General features: G+C 40.6%; 1 protein-coding gene across 2 annotated transcripts in view; it reads right to left on the bottom strand.

The window, feature by feature from the left end:
- The window catches only part of SLIT3 (slit guidance ligand 3), a 474,289-nt gene that overhangs the window by 76,771 nt on the left and 374,126 nt on the right, over positions 1–23,392 (bottom strand). For both annotated transcript variants that reach the window (XM_064671611.1, XM_064671612.1), the window contains 6 exons: positions 22,623–22,786; positions 20,278–20,410; positions 11,144–11,212; positions 9,989–10,060; positions 9,735–9,806; positions 2,908–2,979 (listed from right to left, as the gene is read on the bottom strand). In XM_064671611.1, the coding sequence (XP_064527681.1) occupies positions 2,908–2,979; positions 9,735–9,806; positions 9,989–10,060; positions 11,144–11,212; positions 20,278–20,410; positions 22,623–22,786 (582 nt within the window). The remainder of the gene's footprint in view (positions 1–2,907; positions 2,980–9,734; positions 9,807–9,988; positions 10,061–11,143; positions 11,213–20,277; positions 20,411–22,622; positions 22,787–23,392) is intronic.

The raw sequence follows: 23,392 nt of genomic DNA, 5'->3' as shown, positions 1-23,392 counted from the left end.
TGGTTTTCTGTTTCTTTTTTCATTTCTAGAAACTCCAGTGAATTTTTGTATTTTCATTCATGAGTTCTAACATATTCTCTCAATTTCTTTGCACATTACAGCAAATTATTTCCAGAAGGTAAAAATATCTTGTGCTGTAGTGAAACACCACCAGCAGCATTTTCAAAATGCTGGGCAGGTTATTTCTGTTCAGACACTTATTTTGTTTTGAGGCAACTCAGTGAAGTCCATTAAAATAAATCCATTCACAATAATGTGGGGGGAAAAGAAACAAAGAAGGGGACGGGTTATTTTTATAGGTAATTAATGTAAATTTGAGTAAAGACGAGATGATTCAACAGGATTAGGAATCTGAGCTGTACAAAGGAAATATGTTGGAAATACCTGCTGTACCCAGCACCTGTTACAAAGGGTTTGTGGAATCCCTGAATTACCAGGGGGTCAGTTTATGTGTGGGCAGTGTTTGGGACACTGGGTATTGAAGAGCTGTGAGTGGTGAGGACAAGTGCAGGAACTGACCTAACTCAGAAGGTCTCAGTTCCACCCCAACGGACTTTGGGTCGATATTAAATAATATTACACTTGATCCTCCAGGAGTGCTGTTTTTATTATGGACTAAAAAGGTTATAGAGTTGAGGCTTAAATAGACAATTGCGTGGTTCAAGTAAATAAAGCAATAAATAGTAAGCAAAAGCAGTGTGTGTATAGCACATACAAACCTTTGTTATAATATTTGCATTACAGCTATAGGATGGTTACAGTGTAAAGGAAATGTGGTGAACATTTTCTTTAAAGAGCTGTGGAGAAAGCAAGGGAAGTATCTAGATTTTGTTCTTCCAGTCACAGACCAACTTAAAGCTGTTACGAAAGACTGACTAAAACCAATAGTTTTGTCTGTGCAACACAAATACCTCTTTGCAATTCTAAAGGTTAATTGCCCTGACACAGGAGGCCCAGGCTCAAAACTCTGGTAACTCACCTCTCTCCTGCCAGAGCACCTATCCCACCCTTGCACACACAGCTGGAACATTTAGGATAAAATTTTCTTCTCCCCTGCTTTAAGAGGTCAATGAATAGCAACTCCTTGGATAATTTTCAAACTGACTCCAAGTGTATGCTCTTTCCTTGAAGACCTATATATGAGGAAGGGCTCAAAATGCATTTATTTTCAATTATGTATGACTTAGTTTGAGTAAGCACAGCTTTCTCTGGCATGTGAAGAACAAATTCGTCGTCGTTGCTAAAAGTTTCAGGATCCTCTTTAAGAAACCAGAGAGCACAATTGCACTGTAAAATTCAACTGTTCAACTGTGCAAATTACACCCCAGACAGGTCTTATTTATTTTATGGATCCTATTTATTACTGTTCATTTGAGCTTTGTGTATTTTACATTTCTGGCAGCACATATATCCAAACAGATAGACTGCAGAGATTGTGTTGGGCCAAAGGGGGTTTTATCACTCCCTAAGGTGACCAGTTTACCCAGGAAAACTGTGTCTGCACTTCATTTAAAGTGAACCCCGAGGGAAATCCAAACAAATGGGGCACGATATGTTTATCTCTTATTCTAAAAATACCCCCAGAAGCCAGATTCCCAATATGGAAGGTGTTATTGCACTTCCAAAAGGAGGTGCAGGGCTTCAGCTCAGTCTAAACAACACACAAAATGACTTGACTATACTGGGAATGAGAAAAACAAATACACTTTGTGTAAAACAAATTACATCAAGGTGTAAGCTGGAAATGAAGAGGGTTATTTCTCAGCTCAAGTTGCCCAGATTGCTCACATGATTTCTGTCCCTACCAATCTGAGATATTTTTATTTTTCATTGCCCAGAGAGAAACAGAGGCAGAAACTGCCACACAGAAAGACAGTCTGAGGATATACCTTCTATACAGAAAATATGTCAATTCAAACTGAATCTTGTGTTCAGGGAACTGTTCTAGAGGGCATGTTGGAGGTTGCAAAGAGATAATAGATAGATATAAACCTATGTTAAATGCACACAGAGCTGTTTGTATGTCTCAGTGTGTGTGTGTCCATCAGCAGCAGAGCAGAAAACATCCACATCAACCTGTGAAACTGGTCACTTCCCACAGGGACCAAGAGCTGCCCAACCCTCTGATAACTTGAGGACACTAATAAAGAAACATGCTACACAAAATCACCTTTCCTTTACATGTATTGTTTAATAATGAGAAGTATCACACACTATCTCACTGAAAAAGCACTGTCTGGTCACTTTTTTGGCACCAACTGTAACACTTCAGGTTTAGTTTGTAGCCATTGCAGCTATTTGTCTGTACAGTTCTTTCATCAATTGAACTGCATTTAAAAATATCCTGGACCTCCACCAGGACAACAGTAACTTCCTGAAATGTCTGATAATTTTTGCAAATTATGGAATGAAGTATTAATGCTGTGAAATGACCAATTTCCACGTGATTAAATAGATGTGCCTGAAGTAGTGATTCATCAACAAGTTCATATACTGACAACATTCCGGTATGCAAAACATATGACACTTATTAAGGGAAGAATTCACATTTGCTTAATATTTGCTCTTTGTGGGAGGTTTCCTGTCTCACTCTCAGACCATAACACACTCTGCATTTCACATCAACAATGCTGAAAGAAAACCTTAAACACAAAGCCCACAGAGAAGGAAACTGTCACACTTGTTCATTTGGTTTTCCTTAAGAAAATATTTTTGTAACTAATAACAACACGTTCTAGTATTTTTTTGTTTCTTTTGAACAGATGCACTATGAATATCCAGAGCACAATTTGAAAAGTGAGCAGGAAAACCAGAAGAGCTACACAATCCTACACTGGTAATAATATGCAGTGTTTTATAAATCTGAAGCCATCAATCAAACAGATGAACCCAAGCAGAAGTACTTACAGATGGGACAGGGATACCAGGTCATTGAAGGAACCTTCAGGAACACTGGAAATATCGTTTCCATGGAGTGTCCTAGAAGAGAGAGAAGCAGGAAGGTAGCAAACCACAGTATTTTGTCTGCTCCCTGCTCCCTTTACTACACAAGTAAAAGGATTAACGCTTAAAAAGGGTATTTAATTTTGTTTCTTCGAGAGTTTTTATGAGCTTCACAACTCTTGAGTTTCCACACTTTATGCATTATTACTTCTACTTCTAGATGCTGGCATTTAAAACAATGGTACGATCAGAACCATTGGTGACTGCGGCTGTAAATTAAAGAGGTGACATACTATTTATGCCATTAAAGGTGTATTGATGACAAGCAGACCCCCACCTACAGACCTGTGTTCTCTTATGGAATCCCATTAGCCAGAAACACGGCAAAAACAGAACAGGGAAAATAAGAACTGTGAAAGTTAAATTAAATATTGACTTCAGAGAGATCCTAGGAGAGAGCAAGGGTCCCCGAGGGCAAATATGGCTGTGCTCTCCCATTCTAGTTTCCCATTCTTACAGTAGGAAATACTTCTATGTGTGGTGTTTTTAAAACCCATTTGACAAGTACATTTGTGCTACCAAGGAAAGTACTTGAAATTAGTTGTTTTAGGACATTATGTGCAAAGAAACTAACATTTTTCTAGCAGGGTTTTCAGGACCCTTGTGAAAGAGTTCTCCCCTGTTTCCAGGGCAATTTAAGCATCCACTTTATCTCTTTTCTAAGAAATACATTTATGTGTGGGTTACATAAGGAAGCATAAATGGGAATTACTGTCACTGCTCCAGACATGGCAGAGGAGGCTGGAAAACAGAAGGCTGCTATGTGTCAGTTTTGTAGCAGCTCTTGCCCTCGAGTCATTTATTTTCTAACTTACCTGCTAATTTGTTGACAATGCAATCACACTTTCTATTTCTGTGAATGTGCATATTCTTGAAACACTAAGTTTATTTAGAACAACCCAAATCTAGACCCACAGAAAAACACAACAGCCCCAAATGAAACCAAAAGCATCTCTTTTTGCATCCTTCCTTCCCTAACACTGCACCAGGATCTCCACGATGCCTTATAACTGTTACGAATTCTACCTTTACACCCTGCCTTATGTCAGTACACACAGCAAGGAAAGCCAAATTTGCCAGGGGAAGATCCCCCTTGTCCTGTCTCCCTGGGTCTGTGACCTATGTGAGCACAAGCAATGTCACCACAATCACGTTTCACAGCTCACTGCAGCTGCATTTTCTCTCTCACTGTGCTGCAAAGCTTTTCTACAGAGCACAAACCCACAAAAACTGCAGCAGAGTTATCCTGCTGGCACCTCTCTCCAGTTCTCACTGCCAGTATGCCAAAAGCTTCCCCTCCCAACACCCTGATTCTGAAATTTTCTTTTAAGCACACCTTGGTTTTGGCTATTAGTAAGGAAGGATTTGAGCTCCCACACAGTAACTCCAGATAAAACATACTCTCTAATTCTCTACAGAATGACCAACTGACTGAGACAAACCCCACAGCTATTAAATAAGGAGTGTTTTTGTTGGTATGAGGATGCAAGATCAGGCCTTGTCATCAAAATATTCCTTCCTTCAGACTTCAGTAATGTGAGCACATTTAAATAAGCAGCCATTCCTAATTTCTGATCTTTTAAACAGCTTAAAGATCTGCAAGATGATTCTCTGTGAACAGACAGCAGAACTTAATATTTCTCTTCATGTTGTATTAGTTGTGTTTATACTGTGAAGGTTTTCTTTCCTAGGTGTACTGGAAACTCTTCCAAGAGAAGCTGAAGAATGACATAACCATAACCAGCAAGAAGACAATCCCAGCAAAAATAAAAAAAACATTTAAAATGACTGGCTTTATTACATATCTCAAACACATGGATGCAAATGCCTGCATTTTAGTAAAAAAATTGCAGCAACATCATCACCCAGGCAGCTAAAATGAAATGACAAATGCTAACAAACTTAAAACTCACAATAATAAACAATGGCAAGATAATTCAATAATGTAATAAAATCTTTTTCCTCTTGAATCACCAACAGGAGCTCATTTTTGTATCAAAAATCCTTATAAGCAAATGGCCAAATAAAATCTTTAACACTAGGACAGTTAAAGCCCACACACTGATGTGTGTGTTCTCCCTCAAAAGCAGAACTTCTAGCAATCCTCTTGTCTAAACACTGGTAAGCAGCAGGGGTGTGGATTTAAGGTGATGTGGATCTCATCTGGAGGACAGAGTAACAAAACACACTAATTCTTGAAGTCAAAACTTAATCTCACTAACTTATTCCTTTGTCTTCAGGGAGGGAAATGAATTCAGCATATCCTTTAGGGCTGGGGTTTTTTGGTTGTTTTTCTTTCACTAACCCTTCCCACGTCCTGCCTGCCAGCCCATTGTCCACAGCATTGGGTTACTGCAGACACAGAGGGGATGTGTTTTCAGTGAAGACAAACGTGGCCAAAGGCTTGGCCGAGCTCACAGAGCCACATCCCATCAGGGGCAAACACCGACAGTGAACCCTGAGGGATGCCAAACCCTGCAGGACCCTGCACAGCTCAGATGTCAGGGACAGTGGGAAGCCTCAGTGTCACTGCTCCATGCTCACAACTGCAGAGCTTTTACAGGTCATCTGGGTAAGCGCAAAGATCAGTGTTTACAGAGCCATAGTGCTGTCTACTCTCTTATATGGATCCAAATCATGGGTCATTTACCACCACCACCCATGACTCCTAGAACACTTCCATCAATGCTGTCTCTGTTCAATCCTAAACATCCACTGGTCAGATGATGTGACCAACACATCTGTTCTAGAACAAGCACCTTAAACCATCTTGTCCAGGAGCTGCTCTATGCTGATGACGCTGCCCTTGTCACCTACACAGAAGCAGCTCTGCAGCGTTTAACATCCTGCTTTGCAGACGCTGCTTTTGGAAAGCTTCATAAAAGAGTTTGGCGAAATAAACACTTGAAGAAAAGTACAAAGATCAGTGTTTACAGAGCCATTGTGCTGTCTACTCTCTTATATGGATCCAAATCGTAGGTCATTTACCACCACCACCTGCGTCTCCTCGAACGCTTCCATCAACGCTGTCTCCACACAATCCTAAACATCCACTGGTCAGATTATGTGACCAATACATCTGTTCTAGAACAAGCAGCAGTCACAAGTATTGAGGCCACGTTGCTGAGAACACAGCTGTGTCTCCAGGATGAAGGACCAATCACCACCTCCCTAAGATCTTGCTTTATGGTGAACTTGCCACCGGCTGCCGCAAGAGAGGAGCCCCGAAGAAAAGACACAAGGACTCCCTGAAACAACATCTTGGCCATATTGATCACCATAACTGGTCTACTCTGGCCTCCAATCGAGAGGTCTGGAGACACCCCATCTATAACACTGCTGATGCCTTTGAGAACGCAGCAGGATCATTCTTGAGGAGAAAAGACAACGCAGAAAGAATCGTGCCTTGCAGAATTTACCACCTAAGGAGTCTTTCTGCTGTGCCTTTTGCAACAGGACATGTCTATCTTGTATTGGCCTTTTTAGCCACCAACGTGCTTCGTTCGCGAAGCCCAGCCATGATGATGGATAAGTGCAAGTAGCCATTCTGTGATGCAAAATAATAATAATAATAATAATAATAATAATAATAATAATAATAATAATAATAATAATAATAATAATAATAAACCAGCCAAATATTTGCATTAGGTCAAATCCCTGCAGCATCCAGCAATGAAAGTGTATTGCAAAAACTGGTTCCAATGGTTTGCCCAAAGAGTATTAGTGGGAGCTTTATCATCACATGTATTACTGTTTGATTGAGCTTTGAACTGCAGTAAATAACCATCAGCTTTCAGCAAAAGTAGAATATCTCATCTTAGTAGAATATCCAGTAGCTCATTTTATCCTTTTTTCCAAAGGAAAAATATAAATATATTTATATATTATAATATGGAAATATAATATGGAAAATTATTTAGTGACCTGAGAAAGTATTTTGATTTCTGGTCTTTGCCTCTTAACTGAATCACATATAAAAATATGTGATTACACAATAAAAATATTCTTTAAAATAATCTGTTCAGGTCTTCCAGGAAGTTACAATATTTAAAATTTGTCTCAATCTCAGCTTTCTTAATCTGTTTACATTTAATTTCTGAGAAGACTAGCTTTGGACAAATGAACTGAAAAACAAACCCACAATTTTTCACTGTAATAGCTCTGGCACAAAAACTTCCTGATATCAACTTCTGGTTATTAAAAGAATTCTCCAGACTCTGTGTCATGTGGTCCCCAGCACACTCGGGCTGCCATTGTGGATAAACCATGTGAAGACTGAGATTAAAGGCCTGGTTGTGTAAACACTGATAGATATTAAGGCTTAAACACAAACATGTTGACTCTGCAGTTTTCTCGACTGGGACTGTGCTGAAAAGTGTAAGAGAGGGAGGACAGGATGAAATATCTGTCAAAGACCAATTGCATCATACATGTATGATTATTCTGATTTTCAAAGACATATTTAATGTATTTACTCTAGAGGCAAAAAGTAAAGAGAACATAACTTGGCAGACAGAAGTCTGCATGAGAAGGGTCTGCTACCTTCAAAGGCATGCACAGCCAAAGGTAATGAGATCCCTGCATTCTTTGTATTACAAAAAATGTGGAAATTGTTTTGCTGATGTTTTCTCTTTTAAGTTCCCCCGAGAGCGTGGATAATAAATAACTGACAATAACAGATTTCATACTGTCGCTTGGAAACCACTTTCTCTTTGGAGAATTGATTTTTAGTAACAACACTGATGACACGTGGCAGAAGTTGTAGCTGATACCAGAGTTTTGTGGGCCATAATAAATCAAATCAATCTGGAGGCTTCCAAATGCAGGGAGCAGAGGCAGAGAGTTCCCACTTAGGCTTCATTTCACTGCTCTGTGCAAGACAGTGGGGGGGTTTCTCCCTTGAAGGAGGAAGACATTTTTTCAGTTTGACTAGCAAATCATTTAAAAAAGCCAAAAGATAACAGTTGTTATTAAAATACTGCCCTTTGTTTCTGTCCATATGTGGCCTGCAAGGACAGAAGTGAAAAGACAAATTGTAGCTATTGGAAAGAGGGGGGCATGGTTTATCTACACTGTAATTCGGGGCAGAGAGCCCCACACTAGCTTTAATCAAGCTAGCTTGCATATCAGAAGCGGGCCAGAAGACAGCTCCATATGGAATAATTTATTTGGCCATGAAACAGAGTATATTAATCTGTGGCTGAATTTCAGGTCTCATGTAACAGCTCAAATGTGACCATCCTGGTGCGCTAGAAATCAGGCTCCCAAGCCAAACTTAAAGCAACAAATCCAAATCACGTATCTTTCTTGTTTTTACTAATGAAAACTGGGAATCCAGAGCTGCCTCGTAATTTAGGAGGCTGAAACTCAGATATCTGTTTTACCACTGAAACCACAGGGAAAGGTCTCGGCCAAGCAGCGCTGCCACAGTCGCAGAGCTGCCCGTGCCAACCCTCTGATTCCACATTTATGGAGTCACTGCACAGCACCCATTGCTCTTTTAATTAACACATGCTTCTGCATGTGAATGACATCTAACTTTTTCAAAAAAAAACCCCCAGGAAATATTAATGTGAAGTTTCAAAGCGCTCAGGACATACTCTTCGGCTCCTCATGTCCTGACCTTTCAGGGTTCAAAGCCCATTCTCCTTCAGCACATTGAGTAATTTCAGCACAGATAAGCTATTTAATTTATTCCCTTGAGTTACTGTGCAAGTTGTGGTGACTCACTCATGTTTCTGTGCCACGAGGAGGAAGGAAGGTGGCTTCTCCACCTTGTCCTTACAGCTTCACATGGGGCACGTCCACCAAAGCAACTGAGCAAACCCAGTCCTGGGTTTGTTTCTGATGGCAAGAGAGAGGCAGTAAATACAACATGGAAGCAGGAATCAGTTCAGTAGATGCCTAAGGAAAGCCAGGAAGGGGCTGCTTGCTGAAAGGAACATGCCCACACTCTAGAGACTGGAGACATAAAGATGACTTCCAGAAGAGATTGTAAGCAAATTGTTCAATCCAGAAAGCTGCTGAAAGCAGCTACATTGGAAAGAAAGAGTGCAGAAAAGGACCTCCCAAGAAATAACCCACACATGGATATCTCTGAGTGTGCCACAGTCAACATGAGGTGAAATTACATTCACAACTCAAAAAAATATTTCAGACAGGCATCTCAACACCACTGGTGCCCAGCCACTGACTTACTCAGTGTTCTAGTGTGGGGGCTTCTAACTTCCCCTCAGATTGCATTCTTTTATGTAAAAGCCTGCCTGCACAAATCTCAATCAATAGGAAATATTCTGAAAATGCCCAGGTTTTCCATGAAGACACTCTTGCTGAAGCATCCAATGGAAACTTACACTGTGAAAGATGATCAAGTTTTTACAGACAAAAGCCCTTTCCTGTGGGGCAGTAAAACACTGTTCAAGCAGAAGAGACAAGACTCAGTGTAGTCTTTTGGAGGCCTGTTTTCATGATAGTTCCTATCCCTGAACTATCAGAGAAAAGTAATTCATCCTGCAAATATGCAAATTGCTTCACTGAAAGTTTAGCACCTACCTGCTCTAGTCATCACTGGACACACTGCACCTAAGTGCAAGTACACTGGAGCTCACTGTGTGAAAGTATTCATGAATACTGGATCAAGTGAAAGCCACCTGCTCACTAAAACCCTCCCTGCCATCAAGTGCATCCTAGTAAGCTGCAGTTCAGCTCCTGGGAGGATTGGAACTTACAGCACTCGCAGGGAGCGGAGCCCGTTGAAGGCGTGGACGGGGATGCAGCGAAGTCGGTTGTAACTCAGGATGCTGGAGAAGGAGAGAGAGCAGAGTTACAACACTGCATGTCTTTGATCATTTCACTTCCAATTCAACCACAGAGAAGCATGGAAAGCCACCTGTTTAACTAACAAGATGTACACTAATTGCTCAACACCTAAGATGGTGTCTGAAAAGCAATTAAAACTGATACAAAACTTCGGGCCACTTACAGGGTTGATAACTGGGTCATGTTGCTGAAGGTGTGATTGGCCAACACACTGATGCTGTTGTTGCTCAAATCGCTGAGGAAACACAAAGAGAAAATATCATTTGCATGTATGAATTGAGATATAAGGTTTCTTAAAGGATTAAATAATATATGAACAGCAAAATGCTTTAAGCAATTGAAAAGTCACATTTTATCAACTGTTGTATTTTTTAACCAACTCTGAATAAGGTCTAAAGAAAAGCAGATCAGACTCCCCTGAAAAGCCTCAGATTCAGAATATTAAGACTTATTTCCAGCATATAACATTCAATGAAGAAGGATAAATCAATAAAGGATGCAAGCAGCGCTGAATATTTACTGTCCCCACTTGCTTTGCAATCTATTCCAGGCACACAATTTCCATATGCTCTTCACACTGACAGCTACTAGAACAAAATTTAATTTTTCATTTTAAAAAGTCCTCTTAGGCTCAACCAGAACATTTTGTTTTGTTGTTGGTCTGCCTTAAAAAAAAAAACAAAATTAAAGATGTTGCCAAATAAAAAGCTCTCTTAAAATAGAGGATTCCAGTTTCTCCTCCATGTTGTTTTTGTCTGAGGTTGTTCTGCCCGTTTTGACTTGAGTACCTGCACAGCTGATTCCAACAGCATTTGAAAATTTCTGATAAATGGTTTGGGCAGGGAATTTCACTCCTCTGTATTTCAGGCAGCACTTTACTGAACACAGTCTAGCTGCGCCTCTGTCTCCGTGACACTTCATAGCACAAACAGCTATGCAAATTATCACTGCCTTAGCATTATAAATACTGCCTCACCTAGCACAAATTAATGCATCTCCTCTGTTAATGACCTTTACAGCTCTGCACAGATAAATCTGCCAAGTGAAACTGCAGCAGCCTGGGTGAGTTCGGTCCTCTCGCAGGGGCTGTGAGCTCCTGCAGAGCAAGGGGCTTCTCAGGCACCTCACTCTTTATGAACACTTACTGGCAGCAGTGGCCACTGTGAAGTTCTTTCCAAATTCAAATTACAGAAGGTTTGGGGGTTTTGTGGGGCATTTTTCACCCCCCCCCCCAATACTAATTATTTATGTTCCACCCACAGCACAGTGCAGAAAGAGTCATGTAATTTTCTTGCCATTGAAACCACGTGTTTCTTACATCAGTGTCAGGTGTCTGAAGGCAGAGAGCCCCTTTGGCACAGCAGGCAGATGATTTCCTTCCAAGTATCTGAAAAAAGTCAGATTTGACAATTACACAAACACATACTAACAAGAACCTGTGTCACTCAATCGGCACCATGAATGAGGAAAATATAAAGTCAGTCACTAATGAAATTACCTTTGATTCATTGCTTTGGAACTCTAGCAGTTTTCCCTTTATAAGTGAATTACCCCACATGCAAAGCACGACAGCAGCTTATTGATTTATTTTATTTGTTTTAAGACTTGGAAGCGAATAAAGGATCTCTGGCCTACAGCAAACAGAAATGACCATTTGGTTCTCCTATGACAGCAACTGAAGGAAGGGAGAAAAATTGCATGGCTTGTGCCCTGAACTTAAAGTTACCTTTAACAAGTTCGTGTAACAGCACTGACTGCTCCCTGACCCTGTTAGGGAAGGTTTGCCTTGTGAGGGTGAGTTCCTTGTACAGCCAGAAAGGGAAGAGGAGCTGCACTGCCGCATCTCTGTGCTGCAAGAAGTTCCACTTATTCCAGTTTCAACAGAAACATCCACAAGTTTGATGCCACATCCATCACAGCAATTCTGTCTACGGCACATACACCCTCCTCACCTTTCCTGTTCACAGTGTGCTGGTACAGGAGGAAAACTTGGTGTAAATTCAAGACTAAAGACCAAGCTCTCTTTGAATAGAGGTTCCTCCTACAGGCACTAAGTGTGTTTAATAAAATATCTTGTGTTTCCAGCATGAAAGTTGTTTGAGACACCATTGATTATGTCTCTATGTATTTACATGCACAGTAGTTCTAAAGCCTTGGGGTAATACCATGTCCTCACACAGGCACACAGGGCCTGCATTTTGCAGTTTTTCTCCACTGAAGAAACACGATCAGTGAGTAACCAAGAGAAAAACCCTGAACAAATACAATACTTTCAAAAAGTTTGCCCAGAAGAGAGCATGGGTAGTCCAGACTCCACAGCTGACCTGTGGTAGCAATTGGGTGGGGGGGGTTCCTGTTTATTACAATAAACTAGAGACAGAGCTGGAGTTTTTTCCTTAACTTTGGCTTTTAGGTGAAACTGCATCCCTGGAGGATACCAAAGGGAGAAGTCTCCAGTGGAAAGTGACTGCTGTGGTGCCATGGCACTGCCAAGGGCATCCTCCAGACATCTGCCAGAAGCCACATCTACCTGGGAAACAAAACCAAGCTTCTCAGAAAGCACCGTGTAGGAGGAAGGGATTTTTCCCTCACAGGTGGGGATAAAAGATGAAATGATATTTCCCTTCCTTGCAAGATACTTTGTGGGATTTTTTCCAAGATAGACAGACAATGCAATTGATGTGGCATGTTTTGAAATATAATCAAGTGTAGCCAGGAAATGCAGCCCACAGACATCAGAACACTTAATGTGCTGCCTCTGCTGCTGAAAACAGAATCTGATAATTATGTTAAGAATTTTTATTCCACACATACAATTTCCTTTTCTTTGGCAACAGACCTCCTTATTCTACTTTTACTACAGCAAACAACAATTATAATAGATTATTATTGTGCTGTATGTTCCCCCTCTACATTAACTGTAACAACACAGAGATACTTGTGTAAACTAAATCCAAGAAAATTTTCCCACAAACTTTATTTTTACATCATTTAAAAATAAAAGCCTATAAACACTAACAGAATTTCTTGCATAATACATTTTATAACTGTCACATCATTTTCCCCCCCTTCTATTTCAGCATAACGCCCTCTCACCCTTTGCTGCTGCTTCAGATCTCTTTTCAACTGAACTTCTCCAACTGAACTACTCCAACCAGCCTCACAGTTATCCCTCCTGCCTGTGCACTGGATTCCATCAGGCAGAGTTACCTTAGCTCATGCACTGCAGCTCTCCTAATTCCTGCCAGGATTAGGCTGGGCAAGGCAGGACTACTGGCTTCTGGACTTTTTCACCAAAAGCAAATTTCTTTCTCAATGAAAAAAGCCTACTGCACAAATTAATCTCTCCACTGACAATGATCTGAGTGACAGAGTTGCACATCCAACAGTTAAAAGCAGGGACAGCTTCTCTGCTGACAAAGATTGTCACCAACCAGAGTATGGGTTCCTTGTGCCACACTCACACCTCCCATGGACATCCACAGTCAGCAAGTGTAAAGTCACTTGCTCCATTTTGGCTAAATTTGTCATAAATTATTTTGAAAACAGAGTTCTTTGGTGAACTCACACCATAAATTGTTATGTAGATCCTTGGATCAGCCCCATGTGTTACTGTTTACACAGGGCAAGCCATGTCTCATTCCCCCAGTCACGCTCTGCTATGGACGCAGCAAGTCACGGGGAGCCTGTGCCTTCTCCTTCATCCCAGAAAATCACAAATCCCAAACCCATGCAAGAGGATAGGTCAAGGTTCCAGCCTTTATTTCAAACGTAAAATCCAAAGGATTTCCAAAGGAAATCAAAAGCAGGTCATGTATTATGTATTTGGAAGTTATATATGACTTTCGTTTAAGAAAGGAGACTCAGCTTTTGCAATATGTTGAAATCTTCAGAAACATATTTTCAGGATATTCTCTTGTTGATCTCAATAAGAAACAGCCTGCAATTTAAACAAACTGATGGTAGTGAGCCAAGGTTTTTTCCCCTCCTATTTTGCTTTCTGCTGCAATCAAAAGTCAAGGGTGCACATTTTAATCCAGTTCTTTATGACTCAGACTAACATAGACATGCAGACCCCTGGAGTTAAACTCCTACAGAAGATCTGCTTTGAATAGCTCTGGATTTGCACTGCAGCAATTTGATGGTTATATAAATGTGCTAGCAGAAAACTGCAATACTTATACCAGTGGTATAGTTTCTGAACAAACACAATTTTACTCAGAAAAAGTACCAATAACACACTTTTCGTGCACACATAAGAACAATTCACCACTGTTAAACCTCTCACCACATTATCCAAAGCATGGCAGCAGTTTCTAAGCATTTCATTCTGAAAGCACATTTAAATGCAGAGAATTTGGAAAAAAAAAAACCAAAACCAAAACAACAGAGCTTTTAGGATATAAGAGCTTGCCAAGAATCAGGAGGATTGGAGCTGCAATATTTGAAGAAACCAATGGCTGCAAGTGAAGGCCCCTGTCAGAGCTGGGGGGTGCAGGGGCAGCAGCTCCCCACCTTGCTGGGCTGGACATGATGGATGGGGGCTGCAAAAGGGTTGGAAGCTGAACACAGTGAGTAACAGAATTATCCCTGAGGGTGAATGGGCAGAGAGAGTTACAAAACTTGTATATGGGGACATATATACAAATAAAATACCACGTATGAAGCTAGAGACCCCCTGCCCAAACAAAACATCCATAAAAGAGGGATGTAGAGGGAAGATTACATTTTAAATTCTTTCCAGTCCATAGCCAAAGGAAGATGATGTCCATGGCATCTGATATGCAAAGAAATTCTGGTATGAATGAAAAATCTATGTTTAATTTTAATGCTTGGAGTCAATTTATTAATATACAGAGTCAAGAGTGAGTGTCAGTTGCCTTAATACAGACACTGACTAGTATCCAAAACAACCTCATTTGCTTCCTGAAGTTTTTAGACTCTAGTTTAAATATCAGATTGGAAATTGGTTTTTTACCCTGTGAATGCTGCTGGGAATCCTCAAGTCTCAATGATGACAACAAGAAATTACCAAAGAAAAAACTGAAAAAACTAAACCAAACCAAACCAAAAAACCCACCAAAATATGTGTTCAGTTCTCACAGAAAGCCACCTCCCTCCTACCAGGAAAAGCTTCTTGGAAAACATGGCTGGAGATGGGTAAGTGGCCAGGATGGCTGGCACTGTGGGAATGGCCCCAGGGCTCATCCAGCACCTTTCACACACACTAACATTGCACATAAAAAATTTAAAGCTATGCATAAAAGATGACAGCTGTTCTTTTTCCAACTGGTCTATTTTTGTACTGAAACCACTTGGATTGGAGGTGATATAACCAGCACAAGGTGCCAAAGCATCATGTAACAATTTGAATCACTTGGACTCCTTTTTGTACTGAAATGTCTACTCAGCCATAAAGTCAAGCTCACAGTGGCAATCTGTGCTAAGAGAAGAAAATGGAGAGAGAAAAATCAGTTCTCAGGCAGTAATTGAAAAGGCACAAAGCCTTCCCTTTAATTTCCTTATTTATTTCATATAGAATGCTACATCACACAAAAAAAGATGATGCTTGACAATCTTATGAAGCTATAAAATTAAGTTATACTCCGAAATTTTTTGATGCAGATACCAAATATCCTAACATTTTGAGTCAAGTTTAAGGTCCTAAAAACAGTGATCTAGAAAAGAATTGGGCTGTGAAAGACGAAACATCCACAAAGCACAACTTTTAAGAGCTTCAATTACAGTTTCTTGAGAAGAACCGAAATTCAAGTGTGGATCTGGGTATGAATCTGGACCTTGAACCTTCTTAAGCTGTGGCAAATTTGGACTCCAGATTTTGCTGTATTTGCTGTACAGATCACAACCTACATATCTGACACACAGAAACACAGGGGTGTTTGAGGAAAGTGAAGGCTCTAAAGTTAAACACACTTTTAGTCTCTATTAGTGCTAATGTCACATTTCTCGTATTTACTCAAACTTCACCAGTCATTGAACATGTTATTTGATAGTATTGCTACCATTTACTTTTTCTACACTATCAGATTTGAAATGCAGATTAAGTCCTGTATTTCATCTGTAACTAAAATATCCTCTACAGAGCTATCCCTTCTCTCAACAGGAGAATCTCCCTCCACACAGAATTAAGCAGGGTGTAAAACCTCTCGTGACACAGGACCAGGTAAGCCTAAGCTTTGATCTAAATTGTTTCTCTCCTTTATTATCACAGGAAAATTCACTGAAGCCCATGTTAAGGGTCAGTGTGTAAAACAGTGGATTTCCAGACAAGCAAGAGCATTTGCATTCTCAAGCAGATGATTTTCATCAGATATCTCACTCCAGAGCTTCCCTTTGATCAGCAGCAACACAGGCAAACTGAAAAATGGTACTAAACTCTTACAACATTCTACATGTATCATAACTAACTGCTCTGAGAATATTTATGGCACCAATTTGCATGGCCCAGTACAAGCCACTGTTTTTAGTCACAAGTCAAAAGAAATCACAAGCGCCTCTGGAGATGGAAAGGAAGGTTGAGATTGGTGGTAAATACCTCCAGGTAGACATGAAAACTGATGTGTCAAGCACAGAAACCTTGTAAGAACAAGAAACAGAAATAGGAGGGGGAAGGTTTGTGAGGAGAGAAAGAGAAATGGCCAAAGTAACGCAAATATTAGTATGTACTAATATAAATGGAAAGAAAAACAATCACTAACAATGATCTATGGATGCAGGTTTTCCTAACAATCCCACCAGTGCAATCCTATAGCTCAGTGTCATGACAACATTTGGAGCCTAGAGATGACATGATGAGTACATATTTATTCTAAAACACACCACACTCATTATGTTACAGCTTGTGCACACGCCGTCCACATAATTGCCTCCAATGTTTTTCCCCAGTGCAAAATATTATTTGCTGTAGGTCCATAAAAGCAGCTGGATGCTGTCAGATAAGACTTTATTAGAAATAGACTATACTTTTGTGGAAGAAAAGAAAAAAACCCTAGTGTTCACACACTGAGGTAATACATAAAAGGAAAAAGAGCATGGGAAACTTGGTTCAAACAGATTTGGGAAAAAAAAGTAGAAGAAAAGGAAAGCCTAAAACACTAAGCAGCAGTGAGGTGAAGTTCCAAACCAGCTCACTGCATGAACGTTTTACTTCTGAACATCTGCACCAGAAAACTGAGTATGGTCAAAAAACCCAAGGCTTCTCTTCAGGGCAAATAGTGAGGGGAAAAAAATGCAGGCAGTTTGTAAATATACAGCAAAGGAATTTGCAAGAAACAACAAATTATTTTCGTATTCCCAAGAAGCTGGAAGAAAGCTTGCCCACGATGATGGGGTTTTGTGAAGGACTAAATGGGAATTAGAAATTTCTTGCATCATCATTCCTCTGAAAAGCCAGGAGACTTAGTGATCTTTTCAACTCTAGATGGAAGCCTTCCCTGCCAAGGTAATCCCTCCTCCCAAGGGTGGTACAAACCAAACATAGGGATGTCTCCTGTCATTCCAAGCTCTAAATATGAAGGAGATAATGGTTTTCACATGTCTTGTCTACATATACATCCAAACCAGAAACTCTGGAAGAAAGCTGGAAGGAGTGAGCCTGTGTCTCCAGTCCACCATGCAATAAAACTTTGCTGGTGATCTTTTTTGCTGAGCTTAGGTACAGTGAAATTTGACCCAGAAAGGGTAACATTTTCCCTGTGTGCCTGTGCAAGAGATATGTTCAGTTTTGCACATTGCTATTTAATAGCTGTTACAAGGAAAGGATTCCTGTTTTAAGACCATTTTAAGACCTCTAAAAGAATTTAAAAGAACTTCTGAGAAGGCTGTATTCAGCCACAACAGACTGGTTTAACTAGATACGTGGCAGCTCTTTTCCCTTAAGCCATGTTGTATAAAACCACTGCAGTTAAATAAAAAAGCACTGCAGTTCATGTGCCTGGTAAATGAACACGTCAATAGTGGAAGTTTACGAATGTCAGGCTGGTGCATTCAGAAAAGCTGCACTAAAATGCTCCCCTGAATCCTATCCCTGCTCAGGTCTCCTGCAGGGAGGGGGCTGTGGGCTGCCAGGACAAGAGGGTTTTCATGTCCTTGTTGTCCCCTTGTCACCACCTCTGTCCTCAGTGACCATGGGGTTGGGCGAGTGCCTGGTGGGAGCCCAGGGAGCCCAGGACACTGCCCAGGGGTCTTGGATGTGGGAGTGAGGAAGGAGAGTGGGGGCAGTGGTAACATGGGAAGGGTTTTTAGTGTCTCTGAGCACCTCTGAGGGCTGTACCAGTGAGGAAGGTGAAGGCAGCCCTGCCCTGGAGGCTGCTGTGGCTCCCTCTAGACATCCAACAGCACTGAGATCTTCTGCAGCAGGTACCTCAGCAGCATTCTGGTTTCAAGTGCTAAACAGTCATCCACTGCCACCACAGAAACAAAACAGCTTCTAGAGGATACTCCAGGCTTAGGAGACAGTTCAAGGGATCTAGGAGTGCCCTAAGGAAATGGGGGTATTTTACTTATTTATTTTATGGAGTGTTAATATATTGAAAAAGATAACTCTCTTTCACCCTGTGCCCAGAAAGTTAACGGGTTCTCTCTGCCAGGTTCCAGCTGCCCTGGAGATGAGGCAAGAGGTGGAGTTGCACAGGGGATACTGTTTATCACAGCAACAATGGCAATTCTCAAACACAGAACAATTAAAATGTGTAAGTTCACACTGGTAACTTGGAACCTGCATGATATAGTCCTTTCTAGATGATGGGCAACATCTTTATCTCAATCTGGATGCAGAAGAGAGGCAAGTAAGATTGATTATTTGTTATTTACGTATTTCATTCTTGTCACAGTTTCCATGAACACATAAAATTTCTTGCTTCAGTACCTGCAGCCCATCTTTTGGTATAGATACAAATAAGGAGCTCAATTTTTGTTGGTTGAGAGTGAGATCAGGATTGAATTTTGAGACAGCTGGGACAGATTCAAGGTTAAATTTGCAGAACATGAAATATTCAGAGCCAGGCAGTCCATGGCTGACAGTGTTCTGCTGACACATTTCTGGATGGAAAGCAGAAAGCTGCACTAGAGTTTTGCACAGCCAAGAGGTTCCTACTGAAGAAGACAGTCATGTAAACTCCTATGAACTCAGACTGCTCAGTTCCAGGCTATTGCCTCATTTGCCAAGAAACAGTTAAGAAATATAGCAGTTTTCAAGAATGTGAGATTAATTTCACTCTTTTTGTGAAAGTTACGTTGTCAGTGTATCAGATAATATCAGTAAAACTCAATATGCAAAATTCAAACATAAAAATTCCTCGGTGTGGCAGTGGAAATCAAAGTAACATCTGTGACATCTCAGTGTTGGCAAGTCCCATTTGAATGCAATGAAACCTGAACAAGAGCAGAGCAGAAACCACCTTGCAGGCTTCTTACACTGATGGTAATAATATATAAGAGAATACAGGCCAGGATGTGGCTTTTAATGCAAACCACTATTAACCATGCCCTGGTCAATGGTGTTCCAAGGATGTATTCATTAATGCAAAATTTCCATGTTAATTTGAGTTACCACAAGCACATCCAGTACCCTTCTCATTCAGCAACAGTATTTGACTACAAGACTGGTAAAAACAGTGTAAACCCCATTGTCCCACTGTGAAGGGAGCAAAAATAATCCTAGATACTAGAAAATAGCAGGATCAGATTTTAATTCATTATAAAATTCACTGAACATACAACTAACTCAACCAATTATTTTCACATAGCAGTGTTGATGAGATTGTAACAAGTTTCAGAAACGGCTCACCTGGGATAGATTTGAATATGGGCCTAAAGGGGAAAAGCTCAGTATTTCTACTGCCAACTGTTTAAGCCAAGCAGTTCCACCAGTGTTATTTTCTTTCCATGGAAAGAAAATCCAGTACAAAGTAGATGAAAAGACAACAAGGAAGATGGTTCTCAACTAGGATGAATTTACTTTACCATATAATCTAATTGTCTGTTATTTTAGCCATTTCATGAGGTTTGGAGAAAAGAATTCCTTGTTTCGACCACCAGCTTTCTTTTTCCTTTTTTTTTTTTAATCTCCTCAGAGGATAATTAGCTCACAGCTGCGTAACTCAGGAACTTATTTCCATCATCCCTTCAAACTGCCTGTTGTGAGCTCGGGCTTTGCAGAAGTGCTACAGGATTACTTGATACTAATATATGCATTTGTTCCCTATACCCAGAATTAATGGGTACAAGGACAGATAAACCCTGTTCCCATTACAGAGCAATTTATTCAGCCAAGGGACAAATAAGTACAGAAATTACGGTCAGAACATATGGGAAGCACCAAAGCACAAAATCACTGAAGTCAAAGGCAAACCCCCCAGGGACCTCCAAAGCCTCCCTATGATGTAATTTCACGAACTTCTGATGAAAGGGGCGAGGTAAAAGGTAACTCACAGCTCAGTCACGTCCTTGGGAATTCCTTTGGGCAACATCCGCAGCCCTTTGTTGCTGCAGCGAACCACGGAGTCCACACAGGTACACTGGGAAGGACAAGGAGGTGAAAGCAAGCAGCTGCTCTCATCATTACCTGCACAGGGAGAGAGGTGGAGTACAAGGAAGTCAGTTTTCCAGCCCAAATCGGGCTCTTTGGAGATAAAGCCACTGATAAGGACCAAGGAGGGACACCCCTGAATCCATGGGAACCATCGCGACGTTTTAAAGGAGATCCAACGCTTTGGGTCAGCCTTCATACAGGTTCTTCAGGCAACATGACCAGTTCACAAACTGAATAGCCATACTCTTAAGGAGAATCTACTTTGTAATTCTGCAAACTGCAGCCCAATCAGTCCTGTGAATCCCAAATCCTTCCCCCACCCACAATGTCCCAGAGGAAATGGAGAACTTAACCATTAATTTAATGAATTACGATGAATTTAAGACCGTCATTCAAGATGCCCTTAAATTCATCTAGACACATGATATTCACTACCTACCCTGCTTTAGGAAGACTTTTTTAAAATTCAGCTTTTAGATGTTTATTTTTTATTTTTTGAAGTCGGCCTGGCACTTTGTTTATCATCTGAACTGTAAAGCCTCATTGTTTTCGACCACGATAGCCAGGCAAACAACAACGTGAAGCAGAATACTCCCAACTGCTGGCAATCCATCTGTGCACACATAAAAATACCTACTTTCTCCAAAAGCGGTTTCAAAGGTCCATAAACAGCAGATTATATCTTTTAATTGAAGAACAATAGGGTTTCTGCAGAAGAAACTGGCTCTAAGAACATTAAAGCATGGATTTTCCCCGAAAGCAACAGGCTTTGCAAAACATAAGGCACATGCACGGTGCAGGATCACGATGCACACGAAAGGAAACACTTAGTGGCACATTCCTGGGATGACAGGGAGAGGAACCACAGGACTGTGTGTGAGCACAGGCAGCCCGGGCTGCCCAGCACAGACACAGAGCACACAGCCTGCCCTTGTTGTGTGCTGCCTGGCTCTGCCTTTTAACTGATGCAAGGACTAATTGAGGCAGATCTGTTCCTTTCTTCTCTCTGCTGGAGGCACCCACAAGCACTGAGATTAAAGAATAAGACTGGAAGTCCTGATATAAGATAACAGGATGACCCTGAACTGCACGGGTAGGGGATCATTTGCATTCAGAGGGCTGGGGAGGCACCACCAGGCTTTAGAAGAATAGGAAGACTTCTTTTTTTTTTTTTTTTTAACTTTTCTCCCCAGCTGAGCTTAATGACTGGAAACCAAATTCAAAGTCCTTCACAAACCTGCAGAAAGAGCACGTTTTTTCAGCATATTTAATTTCCCCCTGTGTTCTGCATTTCACACCCTGCCACCACCTACCTTTCATTCCCCAGGGCTCTGAGTGACTGAATGACAGAGAAAGATCCCATGTGTGGAATGACATCTTGTGCACAAGGATTTTTCCTTTTTTTCTCCCAAGTGTAAAATGTCATTTTGGGGACCGGGATTTTTTTTTTTTTCCTCCCAAACTAAAAGTAAATGATTCTTTAATGACTAAACTTGGGTCCCTTGAGCTCTGAGCCCAAGTACCTGGGCCTGTTGCCAGATTGCTCACTAGGATAGGAATTAATTTTTACTCTTAGTAGGAAACTTCTATCACTCTTATGGTCTCTTTAGAGCTATGACTAACTGCAGCTCCAGCCTATCCGGTCTTAACATGCTACAAGTCAAGTTAGCAGTGCAGTCATCAGGCAATTTTCTCCTTACTATTTTCTTTAAAATCTGCTTGATCAGAAGTCAAAAAAACTACCTGGAAAATGAAAGAAATGTCAGGATATTTTCTTTTAAATATAGACCCAACAAAGTATTAAGCATCACTGAGTCATTTAAAATAATATCTAAGGGTTTTTTTAATTCCCTGTATTCATATCTGTTACTGGTGACCCTGAACAGTGTCCAAAACTAAAAGACTTTCCAAACAAGCACCATTCTCACTGGCTTCAGAGTGTTAACTAAGTGTATAAATAAGGAAGTGGAAGGAAGGCCCAGGATTATACACAGGATTAGATAAAGCAGAACATTTATCTATAGTAAATTCATTTTTATATTTAGGTGCAAATAGTATAAATTCAGTAACTGGAAACCAAGAATAAAAATAAACTCCTGATAGAGAACAGTGATCATCTCTAGGTGGCTGTCTTGTTCATCACTAAACTGAAATGTTTATCCTGCAGTACTATTTGACATGAAGGGACATTGTCACAGAGCTGCCAACATTATCACAAATGCCAAAATTAATTGGATTTTCTTACCGTCACAGGTGAAGTCCTGGACATCTACATCTTGGATTGGAATATCCTTTAAGAAAAAGGGTTTCAAGCAGCGTGGATTTCCACTGACAATTCTCTTCTTTCTCAGCCATTTTCCCAGCCAGGCCAAATGGCAGTTACAGTTAAAGGAGTTGGCCAGCAAATTACTGCAAGGGAACAAGACATGAGTGCATTAGAAATGAACATACAGAAATACTGAAATAACTGCACAAAGATGAGGGGCTCCAAGTCCAAGCTCTTCCCTGCCATCTGTTTCTATGAGAACCTTCCTCCATCCTTCAGATCAGGGAAGTTCTATGTAGGTTTTATACAAGGACTAGGATTGTAATTAATATCTAAATATATAGATATATTTATAAACCAAAGTACTTACTGTTTCACTTGTAAAAAAGAGGAAGCTGACTATGTTATGTACAGAGAGAGGGAGAACAAACAGCCTCAGTCTGAGGTTGCCTCATGGAAGAAAAAATGAGCTGTCAGAGCTTGTGTATGGAAAATGAAGTATCTAAACTAACACTGATGGAATTTGCATGCCATGTATGAATATGTCTGAGAGTTTAATTATTTTGGTAGTACAGAAAGAAAGATGACAATGAAATTTCTTTAAATCAAGAATTTCTTTGAGACAAGAAATTATAAGGCCCAAGAAACAGGTACTTCAAATGCAGGTGTAGTAGCTGAAGACCTTGTAAGCCTTCACTTGCAACGCACTTTCACAAACCTAAAGTATTTCAGCCAAGCAATTCCTTCAG

This window comes from Pseudopipra pipra, chromosome 15 (assembly GCF_036250125.1).
Source record: "Pseudopipra pipra isolate bDixPip1 chromosome 15, bDixPip1.hap1, whole genome shotgun sequence".
NCBI classification, from domain to species: Eukaryota; Metazoa; Chordata; class Aves; order Passeriformes; family Pipridae; genus Pseudopipra; species Pseudopipra pipra.
The sequence above is the reverse complement of the archived record's forward strand: the minus strand, read 5'-3'. Positions and strand labels throughout refer to the sequence as shown.